General features: G+C 41.4%; 1 protein-coding gene across 6 annotated transcripts in view; it reads right to left on the bottom strand.

The window, feature by feature from the left end:
- Positions 1-19134, bottom strand: part of dcbld2 (discoidin, CUB and LCCL domain containing 2) — a 90609-nt gene that overhangs the window by 59338 nt on the left and 12137 nt on the right. For all 6 annotated transcript variants that reach the window (XM_069888698.1, XM_069888700.1, XM_069888701.1 and 3 more), the window contains exons 2-3: positions 17603-17830; positions 13867-14004 (exon numbers count right to left, since the gene is read on the bottom strand). In XM_069888698.1, coding sequence (XP_069744799.1) covers positions 13867-14004; positions 17603-17830 — 366 coding nt within the window. The remainder of the gene's footprint in view (positions 1-13866; positions 14005-17602; positions 17831-19134) is intronic.

Genomic DNA, 19134 nt, shown 5'->3' with positions numbered 1-19134 from the left:
TAATAGAGACACATAATGATCTTCCAGGATTCAGGCTACAGGCTTCTTGAAATGCCATTAATGAAGGTCAATGGGATGGAGAGAGGAAGCAGCATTGAAAAAATGCCACTTGAAACACCATATGGATTACACACAAGTGGTGGGACTTTCCAGTTCCCATGCTGCTAATCTGTTGAGAAAATAGCCTCAGAAACTGCAAAAAAGAGTCTTGGGTCCAAAATGACTCTTATTTCAGGTTTCATCAGTCAACTGATTTGTCAACTTGTGAAACAGCAAACAGTCCAGTTGTCCAGATTATCCCAAAGACACCTGCCTATTTTGCCATCCCCATATGGACTGTTCCTAAGAAATCACCAGCTATTTATCAAACAAATGAGAAATATGGATTTGAGAACCTCTTGAGCAGACCTCAGATGGAATGATAAACAGTACAATTTACACGGGATATGCAAATATCTTGCCATCGTCCTCCTGCTTAGTGTATGAACAGATCAAATTTCTGCATTTTGAGGTTTCAATACAAAATGCTTTACTTTTCTGCATTAATATCTCGATTTCTGGTTTTCACGTTAGTTTAATGTTAATTAAATGTATTAATCTAGACATAGGCAAATAGCACAGTAACAGGCCCTTTCAACCCACAAACCCATGCTGCTCAGTTACATCCAAATGGCCTACAACCCTGGTACGATTTGAACAGAGGGAGGAAACCCACGCAGACACTGGGAGGACGGACAAATTCCCGACAGACATCGCCGGATTCAGAATCCTGATTTATTGTCATGAACAAGTCATGAGGTTCAGTGTTTTGGGGCAGCATCATCGAGCGAACATTCATATTATAACCATCTTATGACATTAGTATATAAAAAAATAAAAATAATAGCGGATGAAAAGTAAGGCCATGTGTTTGGTTCATTGATTATTCAGGAATCTGATGGCAGAGGGGAAGAAGCTGAGTGCTTGTCTTTAGGCTCCTGTACCTTTTTCCTGATGGCAGCGGAGTGAAGAGGGCGTGGCCTGAGTGGTGAGGGTCTTTTGAGGATGGAGGCTGCTTTTTTTTTTAAAGACACCGCCTCATGTTGGTGCCCTCGATGGAGTGAAGTCTGGTGCCTGTAATGTCACAGGCCGAGTTAACAACCCTCTGAAGTTTATTCTTGTCCTAAGAGTTGGTGCCTCCATACAAGACAGTGATGTAACCAGCCAGAATTCAAATTCGAACCCCAGTCGTTGGCATCGTAACAGCGTTGTGCTAACTGCTACACTAACCATGCCGCCCCAATTTCCATAACCCTGGCCACCTTCAATAGGTAGTACTGAAGAACTTACACAAGGGAGCTTGTTTACGCCAGTCAACAATAGTCTGAACACCGAAGACCCATTTCTGTATTAAATTGTATTTAATTTGTATCCACATTTGAGGCATTTTGACAAAGTGACAGGCATGGCACCAAGTCGCTTCCCATGTTAGGGTAATCTGTAACAAAATGCTGCAGACCCATAGCCTCAACCCCCAAGCTCTTTAGTCACTTTGAAGCTTAACGTTAGAACGCACATAAGGGCTGGCGGAAGACAATCCGTCACATTGCTCAGCAGTTCTGAGCCACACTTTATTACAACCAAACCATGACAGTATCTGTCCCAAAACATTAATTTCTCTCTAATGTCATCCAATTTAGATTTCCAACAGCAGTTGTTATTTTGCAGTTTATTTTTGCTACATCATCTTCTGCTAATTGGAACACAATGGTCCTTCTGAGTTTATTTTCTTTTAATTCTCACACTGTGAACCATATCAACCAAAATATGTACAAATGTTTCTCATTAAATATACACAGTGACATTTTCTCCCTTTTTTTCCCCCCCTTCCCTCCCTCCCCCCTTCAAAACCAATAAATATTCAACATATACAATAAAACCATAAAACAACATCTTCACACAAGGGAAAAACAAACAAGAAAAATGTGTCATCCACTTTTACACACCTGAGTTTATTGAGCCAAGATTGTTCCTATTAAGGTATATAAACCTTCCTCAGTGGTGACACATCCTGATATCCTGACGAAGAGACCTTCTGAGAATTTTGCAGACGAATCACATATCCTGGCAACTTCTCCACTGGATGCCAGCCAGTAGATTCACTAGTCGGATGAGCCTGCCTTCATGCTCCACATTCCAATCCAGTCAAAAGCTCAAAGACGACAAAGTCCAGTTTTTTTCCCCTAGTGTGATCCCCTTAAAGAGAAGTATTACTTCCAATGCTTCATGTTCTTCCCATGGGATGAGATAATGTACAATAGTTCTCTCTTCCATGACGACAGAGCCAAAAATTCACATAATTTTGTACATCTCCTGCATCGATCTCCAGGCCATTTTTTTGGTATCACTTTCATCTTTTTATGCTCTTTCCCTTCATTAATTTTATGAAATATTATAGTAACAATATACTGACTACAGTTAAATTATGACAGTGTGGCTATCGGCCTCCGCGGTGGAAGAAACATGCTGAAGTTTCAAACCGAGTGCTTTATTGATTCAAACTCACATGCTTAAAAGGTTCACGCTAGTCCCAGCGCTCGTGCGGGGCGGAAGGGACGTCAACTTCCTGCCCGTTGTTTTGCCCCGCATCGAGAGCTCACGAGTATGTCTCTGATTGCGAACTCGACTGCGACTGCTGGCACCGGGTCGCCTGCCGCGTGGACAAGCCGCCACAACCGCCTTGAAATTCAAAATCATCCAACGTTGCTCGACTTGCTTTCCTAGGCTCAGCTGACTTCAAACAATGCAATTTACAAACCTCTCAGGACAGAGTGATTTCAGTGTTACCTCTGGCTGATGTCCAGAATCATGAGATCAAGGAACTTAGCCCAATGTAGAAATAACGGAAAATGATCATTTTGATTGGGACGTACGATAGGTCCCCAACAGTCTGCTTCTTAAAGACACAGCAAACTTAGCAGGAGTACGAAGAAGAGCACAGTGCAGGAGCCTTTAGCCCACCATGTTGGCTGGATACCAATTTGAACCAACTTCCACACCCACAACATTTTACACAACTTATTTTCAATTTTCCATTAATTCAAGTTAAGCGAAAGAAAAGAGGAAAAACAGTAGTCCTATAACAAAGCTACATCTCTCTCTATGCCTTAAGGGGAGTCATAAAAAGCACTGAGCACCATAAGGCACACGTAAACCCAAATCACAAATCATAGACTTTCAGTATAGACAAGAACACTTCATTTTAAATATTGGTGCTTTCTAAAAAGTATAATTTAGTTTCCCAGTAGAATAACAAGGATATCACAGATTTTTAAAAAAACTGAAACATTAAATAAATTGACCAACAACCAATGATGCTAATAAGGTCAAAGAGAGCTCCAAGATTACATTATTAATGGATGGAATTTAAATTTTCTCCTATTTCACAGCCAAGGTCAATGTCAGGATGACAAAGAAGTATTCTTGTGTGCATGTTGAATGTGCTCATATTTCACAACTGCCACAGTCTGACTGACACAGACTAATTGGTCTCATTGCAAAGTCTGAGAATGGGGCATTAAGCAAATCCATTTTTTTCCTGACAGAAGCCCTGAACTCCAAATAAAACATGATGTAATGTTTGCAAAGTACAGCATTAGGATTTAGACTCTGATAGCTTTGTACATAGCCCACAGATGGTAGAATATATAAAAGATCAAAATAAATATCAATAAAACACACAGGTTCCAATACATCAACTAAACTCCTGTAAGCCACCTTTGTGGTATTCGGAAAAGGTTGGAATAACATTTGAAGAATATCCAAAGCAGAAAGGAAATAAAACAGAAATTAGCACTTGTGATTTTGTTGCCTATTTGGATTTTCAGAAGGCCTTTGACACATGAGGCTACGTAACAAGAATATAACAATAAACATACTAGTGTGAGAAGAGCATCGATAGATTGTCAGGAAGGAGAGTTAGAATACAGGGATCATATTCTTGTTGGTTGCCAGTTGCTTGTGGTATTCCACAGGGGTCAGCAATAGGACGACTTATTTTTATGTTGTATATCAATGATTTATGTTCTGGAGTGAATGTGTCATCTGCAAACTTGGCCAGAAATTCAAAGATATAGAGGAGTGGGTGGTGTTGAGGAAACAGGGAAGGCTGTAGAACGACTTTGACATATTAGGAAAATGAGCAGAGAAGTGGCAAATGAAATACAATATTGGAAAGTGTGGGGTGATACACTTCGGTAGAAGATATAAATGGGCAGACTATTTTATAAATGGGGACAAAATTGAAACTTTCCAGATGCAAAGGGACCTGGGAGTTCTCATGCAGGACACACCGATAGGTAAACCTGCAGGTTGGTGAGTCAGTAGTGAAGGCAATGCTGACATTCATTTCAAGATGAATTCAATCCAATTCAAGAGCAGTGATGAAATGTTGAGGCTTTATAGGGCACTGATGAGACTCCACTTTAGAGTACTGTGAGCAGTTTAGGGCTCCTCTTTTAAGAAAGGAAGTGCTGACCTTGGAGCGAGTTCAGAGGATCATAAGGGTGATTTCAGGAATGAAAGGGCCATCATATGAGAAACGTTTGATGGCTCTTGGCCTGGACTCGTTGGAATTTAGGAAAATAAAGGGGAATCTCAATGAAACATTTTGAATGTTGAAAGGTTGGTTCCATCTTAAGTAATCCCTATGCCATAAGTGCTCTGTGATTAGTAAGGGACTGCTTAAGGTGGGATGTGAGTAGGAAGGGAAGGTTGAGAATCACTGCTCGAGACCAAAATATTTTGCTTCAGAAAAATTGTCATTGGTCCATTTCCTTTGGAGTTACGAAACCATGCACATAACGAGTCAATGAGGGACGATTAAAACAGTGGTTTTCAAATTTTTTCTTTCCACCCACATCCCACCTTAAGAAATCCCTTACTAATCACAGAGCACATATGGCATAGGAATTGCTTATGGTGGAATGCGAGTCTAGAGGGGCAGTTTGAAAACCACTGGTCTAGAACAAGAGGGCACAACTTAAAGATTGTAGGACGTCCACCAGAACAGAGACATTTCTTTAGCCAGATGATGGTGAATCTGTGGAATTTGTTGCCACAGAATGGGTGTGGAGGCCAAGTCACCGCGTGTATTTAAGGCAGTGGGGCTGAGTGAGAAAATGGATCAGCTCATGACTGAATGGCAGGGCAGACTCGATGGGTTGAATAGCCTACTTTGCTCCTATGTCTTGTAGCACTTCTGCTTGCCCTAGTAACTTCCCAGTAGGAACCATGCACTGCCTGCTGCCATTTTAGTGATGGCAGTTATAATTTGAATGCCCGTGTTCCTATTCTGCAACCTGTCCCATAAGTGTCTGCCTCAGCATACGAGCCCCTCACAATTGGGCAATCAAGTCAATCATCCAGTCTGCAACCAGAGAGCATTAGCATAGACCTCCAATTGCTGATGAACCCTCCCCCAACTTTTCCCTTTTCCTGTCTCATTTCCTCCAGCTTCTTCCCTTCCTTCTACCCTTAGTCCTCTCTGCCTATCATTTCTCAGCTTTTTGCTCTTCTACCCTCCCACCTAAATCCACCTATAACCTCTTATCTGTTAGCCTGTGCTCCTCTCACTGCCCCTTCCTCCTCCCTCCTCTATTTTATTATTCAGGTGTTTATACATGACAAGGGCCCAGGCCCAAAATGTTGGTTGCCTTTTACTCCCTTTGGTTATTGCATGATCTGTTGAATTTCTCCAGCATGTATGTGCTCTGCACTTCACCACAGTATCTGAAGACTTTCTCATTGAACTCGGGTTCAATCCTGATCTTGAATGCTCACCACGAGGAGTTTACAATGACAATCACAGGGAAATTCCTACAGGTGCTCTGGCTTTATTCTGCACCCAACAATGAAAGGGGTGGTAGGCCAACTGGTCAATTTGAACTGCTCCTACTGTGGAGTAGATGGTCTACAGTTGATGGCTGGTACAAACTTGGAGAGGGGAGGTAAAAAGACAGTTCCATGCTGTACAAATCCATGACCCTGCATATTACTTCTCCAAGACACAGAATACTGGAGGCTGTGGATCGCTCCAGTGAACTAACAAATCAAAATCAATTTTAAAATGAATTTTTTTTTTTTAAACAAGGGCCTTGAACAGTGCATTTGGGCTCAGATGAGAAATAAATTTCTACTGGAAGGTTTACATTTGTCAAAGTTTCGGATGAAAAATTTCCAAAACTATTTACCTGGGCTTTTACTACAAGTTTACAGTTTCAGAGTGCAATGAAAATCTGAGTGAGCAATAATATTCCAAAGGTCTGCAGGAACTCACAGTCTAGGCCAGCCATTCTCAACTTTTTTTTTGGCTATGGGGCCTCCCAGGACTCTGCTCAAAGTTTACAGGCCCCCTTCCCCTGGGAAGCAGTCAAGTTGTGATTTCTTCCATTCTTCTCCCCTACCGACTGCACAAAACAAATGTATGCTATGTGAGGTGAAAAGAAAACAAGGCTTTTTCTTAAGTGAGCTGTGGGCCCCGGGGGGGAGGGGGGGGTCCAAAGGGCCCCCGTTGAGAATGGCTGGTTTAGGCTCCTATGTTAAGCAGAGAGAGAGAGACCACAACAGAGGAGATGAAGCTTTATAAAGCAAGTTAAATAAAGTGAAATGTTTGAACTGTATCAGAATTTTAAAAATGTGTAGCAAATCAGTTGTTAAAGTAAAGTTAATACAGAATTAAATTGTGTTTGTAGGCATTCCCTCAAGTACAAGTACACTATTCGAACAACAAAAATCTTAACATTCAATTTCTGTACAGCATGTTCCACAAAGCACCAATGGGATTTTTGACCAAAATATACCTTTACTGATGCTGGTTGACCAGAGCACCAGAAGAAGGGTGTTGGAAGGACAAATAGAATTCCCTACTCTTCTAAAACCAGTCAGGGTCTGTTGCAGTCACTTGACTGGGTTAATGGACCTTCAATTTCATGTCTCATATGAAAGAGGAGATCTTCCAATACCTTCTTACATCCTACGTAGATCACTTAAAAGTCAATTTTTTTTTTAAAAACTGCAGAGGCTGGAAATCACAAAAAGTTGAAGATGTCCAAATTTGCTTGCAGATTGTATTTCTCAGCTGTAGGTTTGTCTTTGGAATGGTACATACATCCTTCTAACACAGAGGCAAGAATGCCACGGCTAACATCCTATATTCTGAGGATATATGGTATAATAAACCTGAAATAAATCAGTCTTATTCTTTGGCATTACATTTAAATAGGTGCCACACCCATTGCTTTATTGCTCAAGTAGTTCAATGCCCCTTTCAAGTGCACATGCTGATATTTTTAAAAGTTGCAATTTGCTTTATTGCATCAGTGAAATAGAAATAAAAGGCAAATATAAAACAGAGGGGAAGAGTGTGCTTTCTCCATTTGAAAGATAAAGGTTTGCTTCTGAAAGCAGCTGACTGAATCCCATCTGTCAAGGCTCTTACAGCTGTTCAAAGTTGCTCAATCTGAACCTAGTTCCCAGTGGACATCAGCTCCAAACACTGATGTTAACTATGCCTCAATTAGCACAAATAATTCCGTTCAGCTCAGAGAGGTCACAGGACAGTCAATACAGGAAATAAAAGGCCCTTGGTGTTACTGCAGGGATTTCTTTCCAATGTCAAATCAACCTCCAGCAGAGCGACCAGAGAGAAATCGGCGCTAAAGTTAATGCCGCTGATCAGCAAGCTTGATGCTATTAGCGATTGCAAAGTGGAAGAATGTTTAATTTGCTCCCAAGTCAGGTTATTGAAATTCAGCAAATATTTATTCAGATCATTCACTTTTTCAGCTCTCAAAGCAGTCAAGAATGAATCTAGAAACAGTCCCCTGGCTTGGATTTCCTCTCATATGGACATGTTGCAATGGAGCCTGCCATTGTAGAAATTAGACAGATGTCATTTGCATTCAGGAATACCAGCTGGCCACATATTAAAAGACTGCTGAGCACAGGTTGCTTGCCCCTTTGTTTCTACCTTTAAACTACCAGATGAAAAGGAAAGGAGTCAGAGATCCTTTCATTACAAGAGTACATGGTGACCAGTGAAGTAAATACTTTGCAATTTTTAAAGTAATTTTTATACTTTTTGTTTAAAACTATAATTTAATTTTCTTTAAATTCTACTTTCATTCTCTTTCAAGTGCTTAGATTCAAGTTATTTTGGAAATAATTTTGTGATGAGCTTTCTAAATTAAAGAACATTGATTGATCGACAGGGGGGGATGCTGATGGGATGTTTCAATAGACGATAGGTGCTGGGGTCGGCCAATTGGTCCTTCGAGCCAGCACCGCCAATTATCGTATCATTAGCTGATCTTTCCTTTTCAATAACCAATCCCAGCCTTATCCCCGTAACCCTCAACTCCCCTGCCCACAAGAGCCTTATCCAACTCTCTCTTAAATCTATCCAACGAATCTGCCCCCACTACCCTCTGTGGCAATGCATTCCACAGACCCACAACTCTCTCGATCTTTGGCCACTTAAATTTAGAATAAGGGGTTGCCCATTTCAGATGGATAGATTTGCTTCGGGTTGTGAACCTTTGGAATTTTCTACCTCGCACATCCTTGGAAACTGCAGAAAAGAGGGAGGTGGGGTAAGAGCAAGGAATGAGCGCTGAAGCTAAGGCTGGTTTAACCATGATTTCATTGAATGGTCGAAGAGGGTCAAGAGGCTGACTGAGCTACTCCTGGTATGGTTTCTTCTTTGATAATTACAGACCACAGCAATGAAATCTGATAATCCACATTTCCCTGAATCTAATAATGATCGCTAGTTTAAATACAAATGCGGTAACTTCACTGTATATGTGTTAAGCTAAAAGTTCCAATTCTGATGGGGCCTTTAAATGATACTTGGCATCATCTTAAAAACCAAAACCAGAAAATCCCATCAGGCTGAACTCTAATGGATCAAAGTATTTAAGTTTTAAATCTTCAAAAAAAAGTCTTGAAGATGGGAAACGTAGGTGGATAAGATACAAGAGTTCCAGGATACAGTTTTGCCTGGAATGATGACGATGAACTTCAACACATTTGCAGCATTTTCTAACACAACGTGAAAAATATAAAACAATGCTACCAACAACCTGATGCACTCAGCAGATCCAAACAGTTAGAGATGTGTATATAATTTCTGACTTGATGTATCAGAAGCCGAGAGGTGTGGCAATTGGAAATGAGAAAGGAATTGGTGTGATGAAACAAGTCCAACTGAATCTCAGCAACTGTGGATATCCAACTCAGAATTCAATTATGGTTACAGCGCAGGGAGAGCTCAAAAGCTACACATTAGGATGCGGTGCACCATAAGTGCATTCATGGTTTCAAGGCCACATACTGTGTAATCACAATTTGCCTTCAAGTATTGTACTTCGTGGTTCATTTTGATAATATGTGGCAATATAATTTAACAGTAGCTGCAGTTTCTCACTAAAGAGATAAAAAAGACTAAACATGCAAGGCTTCATTGAAATTGTGAAATAAAATTGGCATGGGGGAATTCATACGTCCCTACCTCTTACAGTTAAAGAATTTAAAAAAATTCTTTGAATAACATGGGAGAAGTTGATTCCAGCCATTTAAACCCGGTGCCCAATTACACCCAAATTATCGTGCAACTCAGGTTAATTTGGAGGGTGGGAGGAAACTGGAGCACCTGGGAGAAATCTGCATAGACATGGACATTAGAGTTTTCAAACTGGGCCGCGATGCAACCTGTCCACTGTGCGTATGCAGAAGTTTGATGTTCAACGACAATGGAAAATTTCCTCATACAAGAATGTATGTAGAGACAGTGGTGTGCCTTCATCATGGTTGCCTTAATGTACAGGCTCCAGGAGAGGTCCTTCAAAATTTCAATTCCCAGGAACTTGAAGGTACGAACCCTCTCATGAATGAATGCCGTCCCATGAAGAAGACTGGTGTACAAATTTTTTTAACTATGAAAAATTTCCAGTCAGCATGAGCACATATGGTTAACAGGTGAAAAGAATGCAACGCTCTAAGAACATGAAATCGTAAGAAATAGGAGCAAGCCATCTGGCCCATTGAGCCTGTTTCACCATCTAACATCATGGCTAATTTGTCCCTGAACTCGGTTCCACTTACCCACCTGTTCCCCATAACTTACATCCTCCACTGCTACATTGGGTAGAGTATTCCACAGATTCACTACTGTCTGGGAGAAGGAAATACTCCTCATCAGTCTTAAATCTACTCCTGGAATCTTGAGGCTATGTCCTCTGGTTCTCGTCTGAACTGCCCGTGACAATGACCTCCTTGCTTTTGTCTATTACTTTCATAATTTTATGTTTTTACAAGATACCCCCTCATCCTTCTATATTCCAGTGAGTATAATACAGAGGCTACTCATAAACTAATTAACCCCTCCCCCATTTCCAGAATCCACTTAGTGAACTTTCTCTGCACTGTCAACAAAGCAGGTCAAACAATGATCATACACATTACTTCCAAATGTAAAATATGCCAAGCTGCATATCTCACTGGAAAACCCAGCTCCCAGGCATCCCAAATCAAAACTTGAACAGGTTTAGGTTCACCCAGGTCTGAAATAGTGGGCTGGATCTTGTTGTCCCATGGTTTTGGCATTTGGCTACTTTAACAGACATCAACTCCAAGACCTCTGTGCATGTTCTGTTATTTGGTCCTCCTACCAGACTCTGGTTCCACAGATAATACTATAGCTTTGCAACTCCACTCCATCCTGTCCCACCTGGAGAATGACACCTCATTGACGTGCTTGGTTGGTGTAGAAGATGTCCTGGCTGAGATTCAACAACCCTCTCTGTAACTGGATTCTGGACTTCCTAATGGAAAGACCACAGTCGGCAAGCACTGGCGCATCTCAGGGCTGTGTGCTCAGCCTTTTATTGTTTGCGCTACGGACCCACAGCTGCAACGCCAGATCGAGCTCAAAGAGTCATCAAGTTTGCAGACGACATGACAGTAGTTGGCCTCATCAGCAACAACTGTGAGTCAAGCGACAGAGAAGAGGTGGAAAATCTCGTGAAATGATGCGAGAATAATAACCCGAGTCTCAAGGTGGACAAGAGACGATTGTTGGCTCCAGGAGGACCAGGAATGACCACTCTCCACTACACATTACTAACTCGATAGTGAAAAGAGTAGAAAGCATCACGTTTCTCAGATTTCACTTAAGAAGTGATGTATTCTGGACACAAAACATCTCCTCACTGGTCAGAAAGGCACAACAGTGACTGTACTTCCTGAGGCATCCGAGGTGGACAAGACTACAGGTCTATTGAGAGCATCCTGGCCAGCTGCATCAGTGTAGTAGGGTTGCAGATGTTATGAGCTTCTGTTTTAGTAAAATGGGATTATCTCTGTAAGGGATAGTGTGAACAGGAGGGACTGAACGGTCACATTTAACATTTCACACAAGCACAAGTCACAGCCCAGCGATAATTCGATACATTGGAAGAACTAAGGGAAGGTTTTTCACCGTCTGTTCCAGATTCGTTACATTTGCAAAGACACGGTGATTTTGCAGGGGAGAACCATTCTGACGGCTGGAAGGAAAACAGCTTTTTGAAGCAGCTCTTGTGGCCGCCCATTCTGTGGAATTCAGAGCAAAGCATGTTCTGGGAATGACTGGACCTTTTCGGTGGATTGACCTGTGCCAGGAGGGTCTTTTTGGGAATAAAGTGCTTCATTTTGATTGTGACCAACAGTGGAGGTGACTTCATTTTAAATGTGACTAGCAGTGAAGTTACTTGGAGAGACCGGTGCCAGGGTCTTGGAAGCTTCGTGGAGGCCACCCAGTTCGAGTCCTTCCTAGAGGAGTGTTATGACCACAGCTCATGTGGATGGACATTTCTTCAAAGGTAACGCAAGAATTCGTGAATCTGTAGCAGCCCCAGCTCCAGTCTCCCCATCAGTTCAACATTAATTCTGGACACCAAATTTCAAAAGGCCGGCGCTTCATCACTGAATTAAAAAGACTGAACTTTGAAGTAACTTTCTAGATTTTGGCCTGGACTGTAATAGTTTGGATATATCACACACATACACTAGACATCTGCACATAGCTGGGGATAGATTTAGAGATAAGGATAGTTTAAGAGTTAAGACTAAGAAATAAAATTAGTGTTTTAAAATGGAACACTGTCTGGTTCATTGTCTATTGCTGCTTGTTACCTACAGTTCGTAATACAGTACAACATCAAATTGGAGGTCAATCCACAGGACCATAAGAGCGGCAGAGATCACTGGGATTCCCATCCCCCACCACTGGGATCGTTGTCTAAAGACGATTCACAAAATCCACAAGAACCCCTGACACCCCGCTCAGAGCATCTTTTAGCTCAAAGAGTCAAGGAGAATCAGAGCCAGAACCACCAGGCTGAGAAACAGCTTCGTCCCACAGGCAGTGAGACTGGTGAACTCGTACAAACCCTCTGTGACTCAACTCTTTATTAAACAATAATATTTATTTATTTTAATATTTGTACATGAGCATTGTGCTTACGTATCATTAGTCTGTATGTGTGTTGCAGTGTGCTGCACTGAGGACCGGAGAAGGTAGTACAAGTAAAACGAGAGGGCATGGTTTAAGATTGAAGGGGGAAAATTATAAGAGGAACATGAGGGGAAATTTCTTTACGCAAAGGGTGGTGGGGATGTGGAATGAGCTTCCGGCAGACGTGGTCGAGGCGGGATCATTGGTTACATTTAAAGATAGACTGGATAGTTACATGGAGAGGAGAGGACTGGAGGGGTATGGACCGGGTGCTGGTCAGTGGGACTAGGAGGGTGGGAATTTGTTACGGCATGGACTAGTAGGGCCGAACTGGCCTGTTCTGTGCTGTAAGTGGTTATATGGTTATGGTTAAGTACAACCCGATGAAAAAGTAATCAAATGATAAATTAACTTGAACTATTACTAAAGACATTTGCTTCACATTATGCCTCTTAGTCTGCGCCAAGTCAATTAATTTTGTTTAATTATTTCATTTCAATATTTTTTCATTACTGATGTTTTAAATGAATATTCTTTAAACAAAATTAATTTACTTTTAGATGAAAAATGTCAAAAGTACCAACTTTGAATTCAAAACAGTGTGAATCAAGTCCCACCAGAAAAATAATTGGTTCCCGTTCAAAGAAGTACAATCAAAATCGCTGAAAATGGAGAAAGTATTGAAATTAAACATTAAGATGAAAGATTAGGGGTCTCCCTTCTATTGCAAGATGAATAAAAATAAAATGTTGTCTTTTTCTCTCTCTGCAGAACCATGCTGGTACAAAATGGCTCCCGTTTGCAATACTTAATGCTTATAACATACAGCTCTTTGAAGCATTTCATTGTGATATGGTCATTTGAGGCAACTATTATTATACCTCATTCTATCTAGATTTTATCTTTTTAATCCATTTCAATTTTCAGTCCCAGCAGACTTTATTTCCTAATTTAATCTCATGCTGCAAGATCGCTGATTACATTCGCAAGCTCCACTGTGCTTGAACCATTTAACAACAGCTATAATAAAGCAATGTTGAAGAGAATAAACCAGTAGACTAACTCAGATCATGTTCTTCCCCACAGACAGAAGGCGACTGTACAAATGCATTAAGCTCGGCTGCCCGAAGTAAAATTTGTTTCTTTTGCATACACAATTTGAAGCTCACCCATTCTTGGCACTTATTAATCACTAAACGTTTTGACTTGGAAAGACGACGGGCTGGAGGTTTTGTCACAGCTCAGCAGACACAACCGATGACACCAGTGTAATGAATCAGTATTCATCCCGGAAATGGTTCAAACTGAAATATGAAATTCTCCAAAAATACCTGCTTCATTTGATGTAGAGTAGGATACAAGGAACCCTCGACCAGAGATGTGAATCCCACTCATAAACTGAACGGTGACTTCATTACTCTCTGATTCTATAACTTTCTCCCGCTGAAGTCCAGTTCCACAATATTTACCTGCAAAATAACATAAATAAAAAGCTTATGTTAAAATATAATATGGAGGAAAAGCAAGAAGGCTCATGGTACAAGTATATACAAGTTAAGCAAGATCACAATATTTTAAACGGATCAAAAAAATTATTGACTTCCTTCTACACAAAGTTCTTCATAGCTCTGAATTGAATCCAATCTCCCACTCAAGTTAAAACGACTTCAAGATATTTTGCTGCAAGGCCTTCCACAGAATTTGAGTGACTTGACATAAAAATACACCTACCAAAACACTGGTTATTATAAGGAATCATATATAAATTTTATCTTCCCCAGCTTGTGTTCAACGACTCAATGTGGTACGGGTACTGAATGAAAAACATCAGATGTTTCATTATGGCCAGCTGCCCACTCTGAATCCATAGAACCATAGAACCAGGCCCCTTCAGTCCTTCTGGTCTGTGCTGAACCATTTATTTTGCTTTGTCCCACTGACCTGCATCCAGTCCATAGCCCTCCATACCTCTCCCATCCATGCACCTGTCCAAATTCTTCTCAAATGTTTAAAATTGAGCCTACATTCACCACCTCAGCTGGCAGCTCGTTCCACACTCCCACCACTCTCTGTTTCCCCTCACATTCCCCCTAAATTTTTCCCCTTTCACTCTTAACTCATGTCCTCTGGTTTGTATCTCACCTTCCCTCAGTGGAAAAAGCCTATCCACATTTACTCTGTCAATCCTTCTCATAATTCTAAATACCTCTATCAAATCTCCCTTCATTCTTCTACAATCCAAGGAATGAAGTCCTAACCTGTTTAACCATTCCCTCTAACTCAGTTCCTGAAGTCTGGGCAATATCATAATAAATATTCTCTGCAATCTTTCTATCTTATTGATATGTTTCCTATGGTTTGGTGACCAAAACTGCACACAATACTCCAAATTTGGCCTCACCAATGTCTTATACAACTTCACCACAACATCCCCAACTCCTGTACTCAGTACAGAATTTCCAAAACTTACAACAAAATCCCACTACTAGACATATCTTCCCCTCTTCTCCCCCACCCCCCGCCTTTCGTAGGGTCCGCTCCCTCCATGACTCCCTTGTACATCCATCCCTCCCTTCCAATCCCTCCCCCCATCCCCACCTAACCCTGGCCACAGGAGGAGCCACACTTGCATCCTCACCTCACACCTCTTCCCTCACCCCAGTCCAGGGGCCCAACAAGTCCTTTCAAGTGAAGCAACACTTCACTTGTCTAATCCGCAGGATTGATTTACTGCATCCGGTGCTCTCTTTGTGGACTTCCCTACATCGGAGACTGGGAGATTGCTTCACTAAGCACCTTCGCTCTGTCCGGACCAGTGACAGGGACCTCCCAATGGCCAACTACTTCAATTCTGTATCCCATTCCCCTGCCTATTCATGGCCTCATGTACTATCCCACCAAGACCACCCGCAAATTGGAGGGACAAAACCTGATTTTCCAATTGGGCACTCTCAATCTGGGTGATCGACTTCTCCGGTTCCTACTAACCTGCTCTCCCTTCTTCCCTTCCCCTGATTTTTCCCTCTCTATTTACCTACCCATCCCTCTCCCCTTTCTTATTGTTGTGCACTCCCTCCCTTCTTCACCTATTACCTCCTGTCTTTGCAACCATACTCCTCCCCCTTATCTTTTCATTCAGATGCCTGCTGATATTTTCCAGACCTTGATGAAGGGCTCAAGCCCAAAACGTTGGTTATCTATTTTTATCTTTGCTCTATAAAAGACAGTTTGACCTGCTGAGTTTTTACTGTGCTTTAGTATAAGTAGTTATCAAATGAACACTGCAGACTTTCTTTAATATGGAGCCTATGGGTGATGGGTGGAAATGTGAGATTAAATGGATTGATTTTACTTGGACTTATAGCTAAATGCCTGGCTTTGTACTTTAACCAATTATGACTCTTGAATTCACAAATCTAATGACATCGGGCAGCCAGGACGATAGTGCATGGACCTCTCAGAAAGTTTGGGAACATCAGACCTTTTGAATCCTTCCCAAGTAAAAGTTGGGTGTCATTGTGAGACCTTTTTTGCATAATCCAAACATTTGATAGGATCTGAAATTTCATTAAAGAGATCCTTAATGTGTCTATCAAATTCATCTCTCTCTTGTTCCTTTTCCACTGGCATCCTGTCCCAGGAATTAACTGGGAATTTACTGGGTCAGGGTCCAAATGCCGGCGTCAAATGATGTCATTTCACACCAGGGATTAACCACCTCAACTCCTATTCACATCCCTGGCTTTTGCTGACGCCGGCGCGCTGATAAAACCAGTGGAAAAGGGACAACAGAAAGTCACCTGTTTCCAGTTGAAGATAGAACACTCCAATCCCCGGGGGTGAGTTGTGTTCAGTGGAAAAGCAATTAGTGTCCAGGTTAAGGGTGGCCCAGTGGAAATAGCACAAAGGGATTCCTATCCCAGGACACTGCACAGCCAATTAACTGGGATGCCAGTGGAAAAGGGGCTTCCGGTTTAGCACTGATATTAACTTGCATTTTTATTGATGTGAAAGACTCCTGCCCACAACATACAAAATATTTAGCCAATGAAGTACTTTAAGAGTGTTGATGTTGTATATTTTTTTTTTTTTTTTTTTAAAAAACAGTTTTGATGACATTGAAAATATATTTGACATCTGTTTACATTGCACTTGGCTGGAAACCTATATAGCCCAGGGCATTAAGTTTTAGTAACAGGCTCTATGCATTTTTGGTTTGATAACTTTCAATGGGTAGTTTCGAGAGGGTCAAATGTGCCTATGTTATGGTTATGTTTGAAGACACCAGGAGACAGCACTTTTGGATTTGCAAAGAATAGATTTCTAATGGATTTGCCAGACATCGCTGTATGTTTGAAAGTGAGAGCAGATGGATAGTGGACCAACGGGTACAATGGGAAGGATTCACAGGGCTTGGATTGTAATTGGAAAAGACAAGGTAATTCACCTAAGTAATGAACATTCAGGTTCAGAAGGGCACTGCAAGGACCAGGTTCTCTCCGAGCATCCAACAACAGGTGTTCCTGAGCCACATTGAGCAGGTACTCCGGCACTGCTCCAGAATGATCACTGCTCAGAGCGCAACACTTTTGAGTGCACCTCAATATGGAAATTATGTCATGGGACTCACAAAAAGTGCCCAATTAAATTTTAAGAATGAAACAAAAGGATCTATTCAGGTCCTCCTCGGGCGACGATTGTCCAAGTAATTGATTCATTCACTCACTCACGACCGAGTCAGTGAGACCTGTTGGCAGCCGCTTTTCTGCCACAGCTATTCTGGTGATCCTCTCGTATGTGCTATTTGTGTTCATTGCTGTTTTATGAACAATTTTCAGGAACTGAACCCTGAGGAAAACTGGGAACTTCTGATACTGTGAGAAGCAAATGTCAATTGAACAATGAACATGCGAAGCAGCAAAATGCAACGGAATTTCTTGGCAGGTACATCTTGTGCTTTCAAAAATACCTCTGAGTGAAAGTGTTCAGACAGTTAATTATGTCCGATACATATTGCATATGTTATTTTTTGGTTAGTCAAGTATTAATAGATCATGTTTTGCTTACCAATTTCACTTCTGCTTGGACCAATCCCATTGTAAAGTCTTAAGTAACTCAAGTGACAAGAGGTAGAATTTTCAATATCAAAGTCTCCAAATTTAAAAATAATTCTCTGGCTGGGCTTCACCCAGATCTCCCATTCACAAACAGTGTTATTGGGATATGTTTGCGGATAATTTATTGATGTAAATGTTCCACTCTCTGGTCCAAGAACAGTGTACCCACAACCATCACCTGAAAAGAAACAAAGATTAAATGTTCTAACATGCAAATTACAAAACATTGAAAACTCAACACATCACGCGATACAAGCTCCCTCAGCACATTAATATTTGATCAAATATGAAGACACTAGTGGGAGAGCCATGAACGCAACTCAACATCATCGTGAATTCTCAGCATCATGCAGTAAAAAAAAACAATTGTCCCCTAACTGTGCAAAGTGCATTAGCCAGTCTTTGCTCACTGACAGCGCTCTGGGTGTATTGATCGATATTCAATCATTCAACAATATCACTGAGGGCAGATTATCTATCCCATCTTTATGGGGACATATGCAAATTCTCTATGCCCAAGATAAATTTTATTGATAATATTCCATCTGGTATAGCGAGAAGGCAACATCATCCCCTCCACGCTGTGCCTCAACACAAGGGTCTATATGCTTAGTCCTGTGCTCTATTTCCTGTACACTCTTGACTGTGGAGCCAAATTTGGCTTCAACACAAATCAACAAATCTGCTGACTACATCACCATTGTTGGACCAATAATTGGACACGACGAGTCAGAACACAGGATGGAGAATGAGAATCTGGTTGGGCGGTGCCAGAACAACAACCGTGCTCTCCAAATTACAGAGGCCAACCCTTTACTTTCTGAGGAGATTTGACACTTTTACACATCCGCTGAAGAGCAGAAAATCGCCGGAAACTCTCTGCTCTGGTGGCAGTGTAAAAATATCGAGGTGGAATTTATTATGTAAATTCCATCCCGTAATTTTTCCACAGGGACCCCTACACATTTTTACGGAGTGGCTGCAGTGTAAATTGACCACAGCCACTCCGTAAGAAACAGGCCTAATGACTATGACGCTTCCCCTCCGACGATCTCCGCAACACAGGAAGGCTATGTAAAAATGCCCCTGTAAACGACCACATTGGGACACACTGGAGGGAAGTATGCTAATTTTTGTTTTGGAATAATTTCAGTTTGTGTGTAAAAATCTCATTTGATTACTCTGTCAAACATCTACAGGTGCACTGTGAAAAGCGCACCGTGAAAAGTGCACTGACTGGTTGCATCAGACCCCATTTTGTTCATTTTAATAACCAGGAATTGGGAAGGCTGCGGAAGGTAGCAAACATAGCTAGGTCCATCACATGCCCACCCACTTAAGACATCTATGTGAAATGCTGCCTCAAGAAGGCAGCCAACATCATAAAGGACCCGCATCACCCAGATCAAAACCTCTTCTCATTGTTTTTTAGAACAGCAATGTTGGAAAAAATCTGTGAAAATTTTAACGTAAATTAATGAC

The sequence above is a fragment of the Narcine bancroftii genome, chromosome 7 (assembly GCF_036971445.1).
Source record: "Narcine bancroftii isolate sNarBan1 chromosome 7, sNarBan1.hap1, whole genome shotgun sequence".
Classification (NCBI taxonomy): domain Eukaryota; kingdom Metazoa; phylum Chordata; class Chondrichthyes; order Torpediniformes; family Narcinidae; genus Narcine; species Narcine bancroftii.
This window is presented reverse-complemented; position numbering and strand designations above follow the sequence as displayed.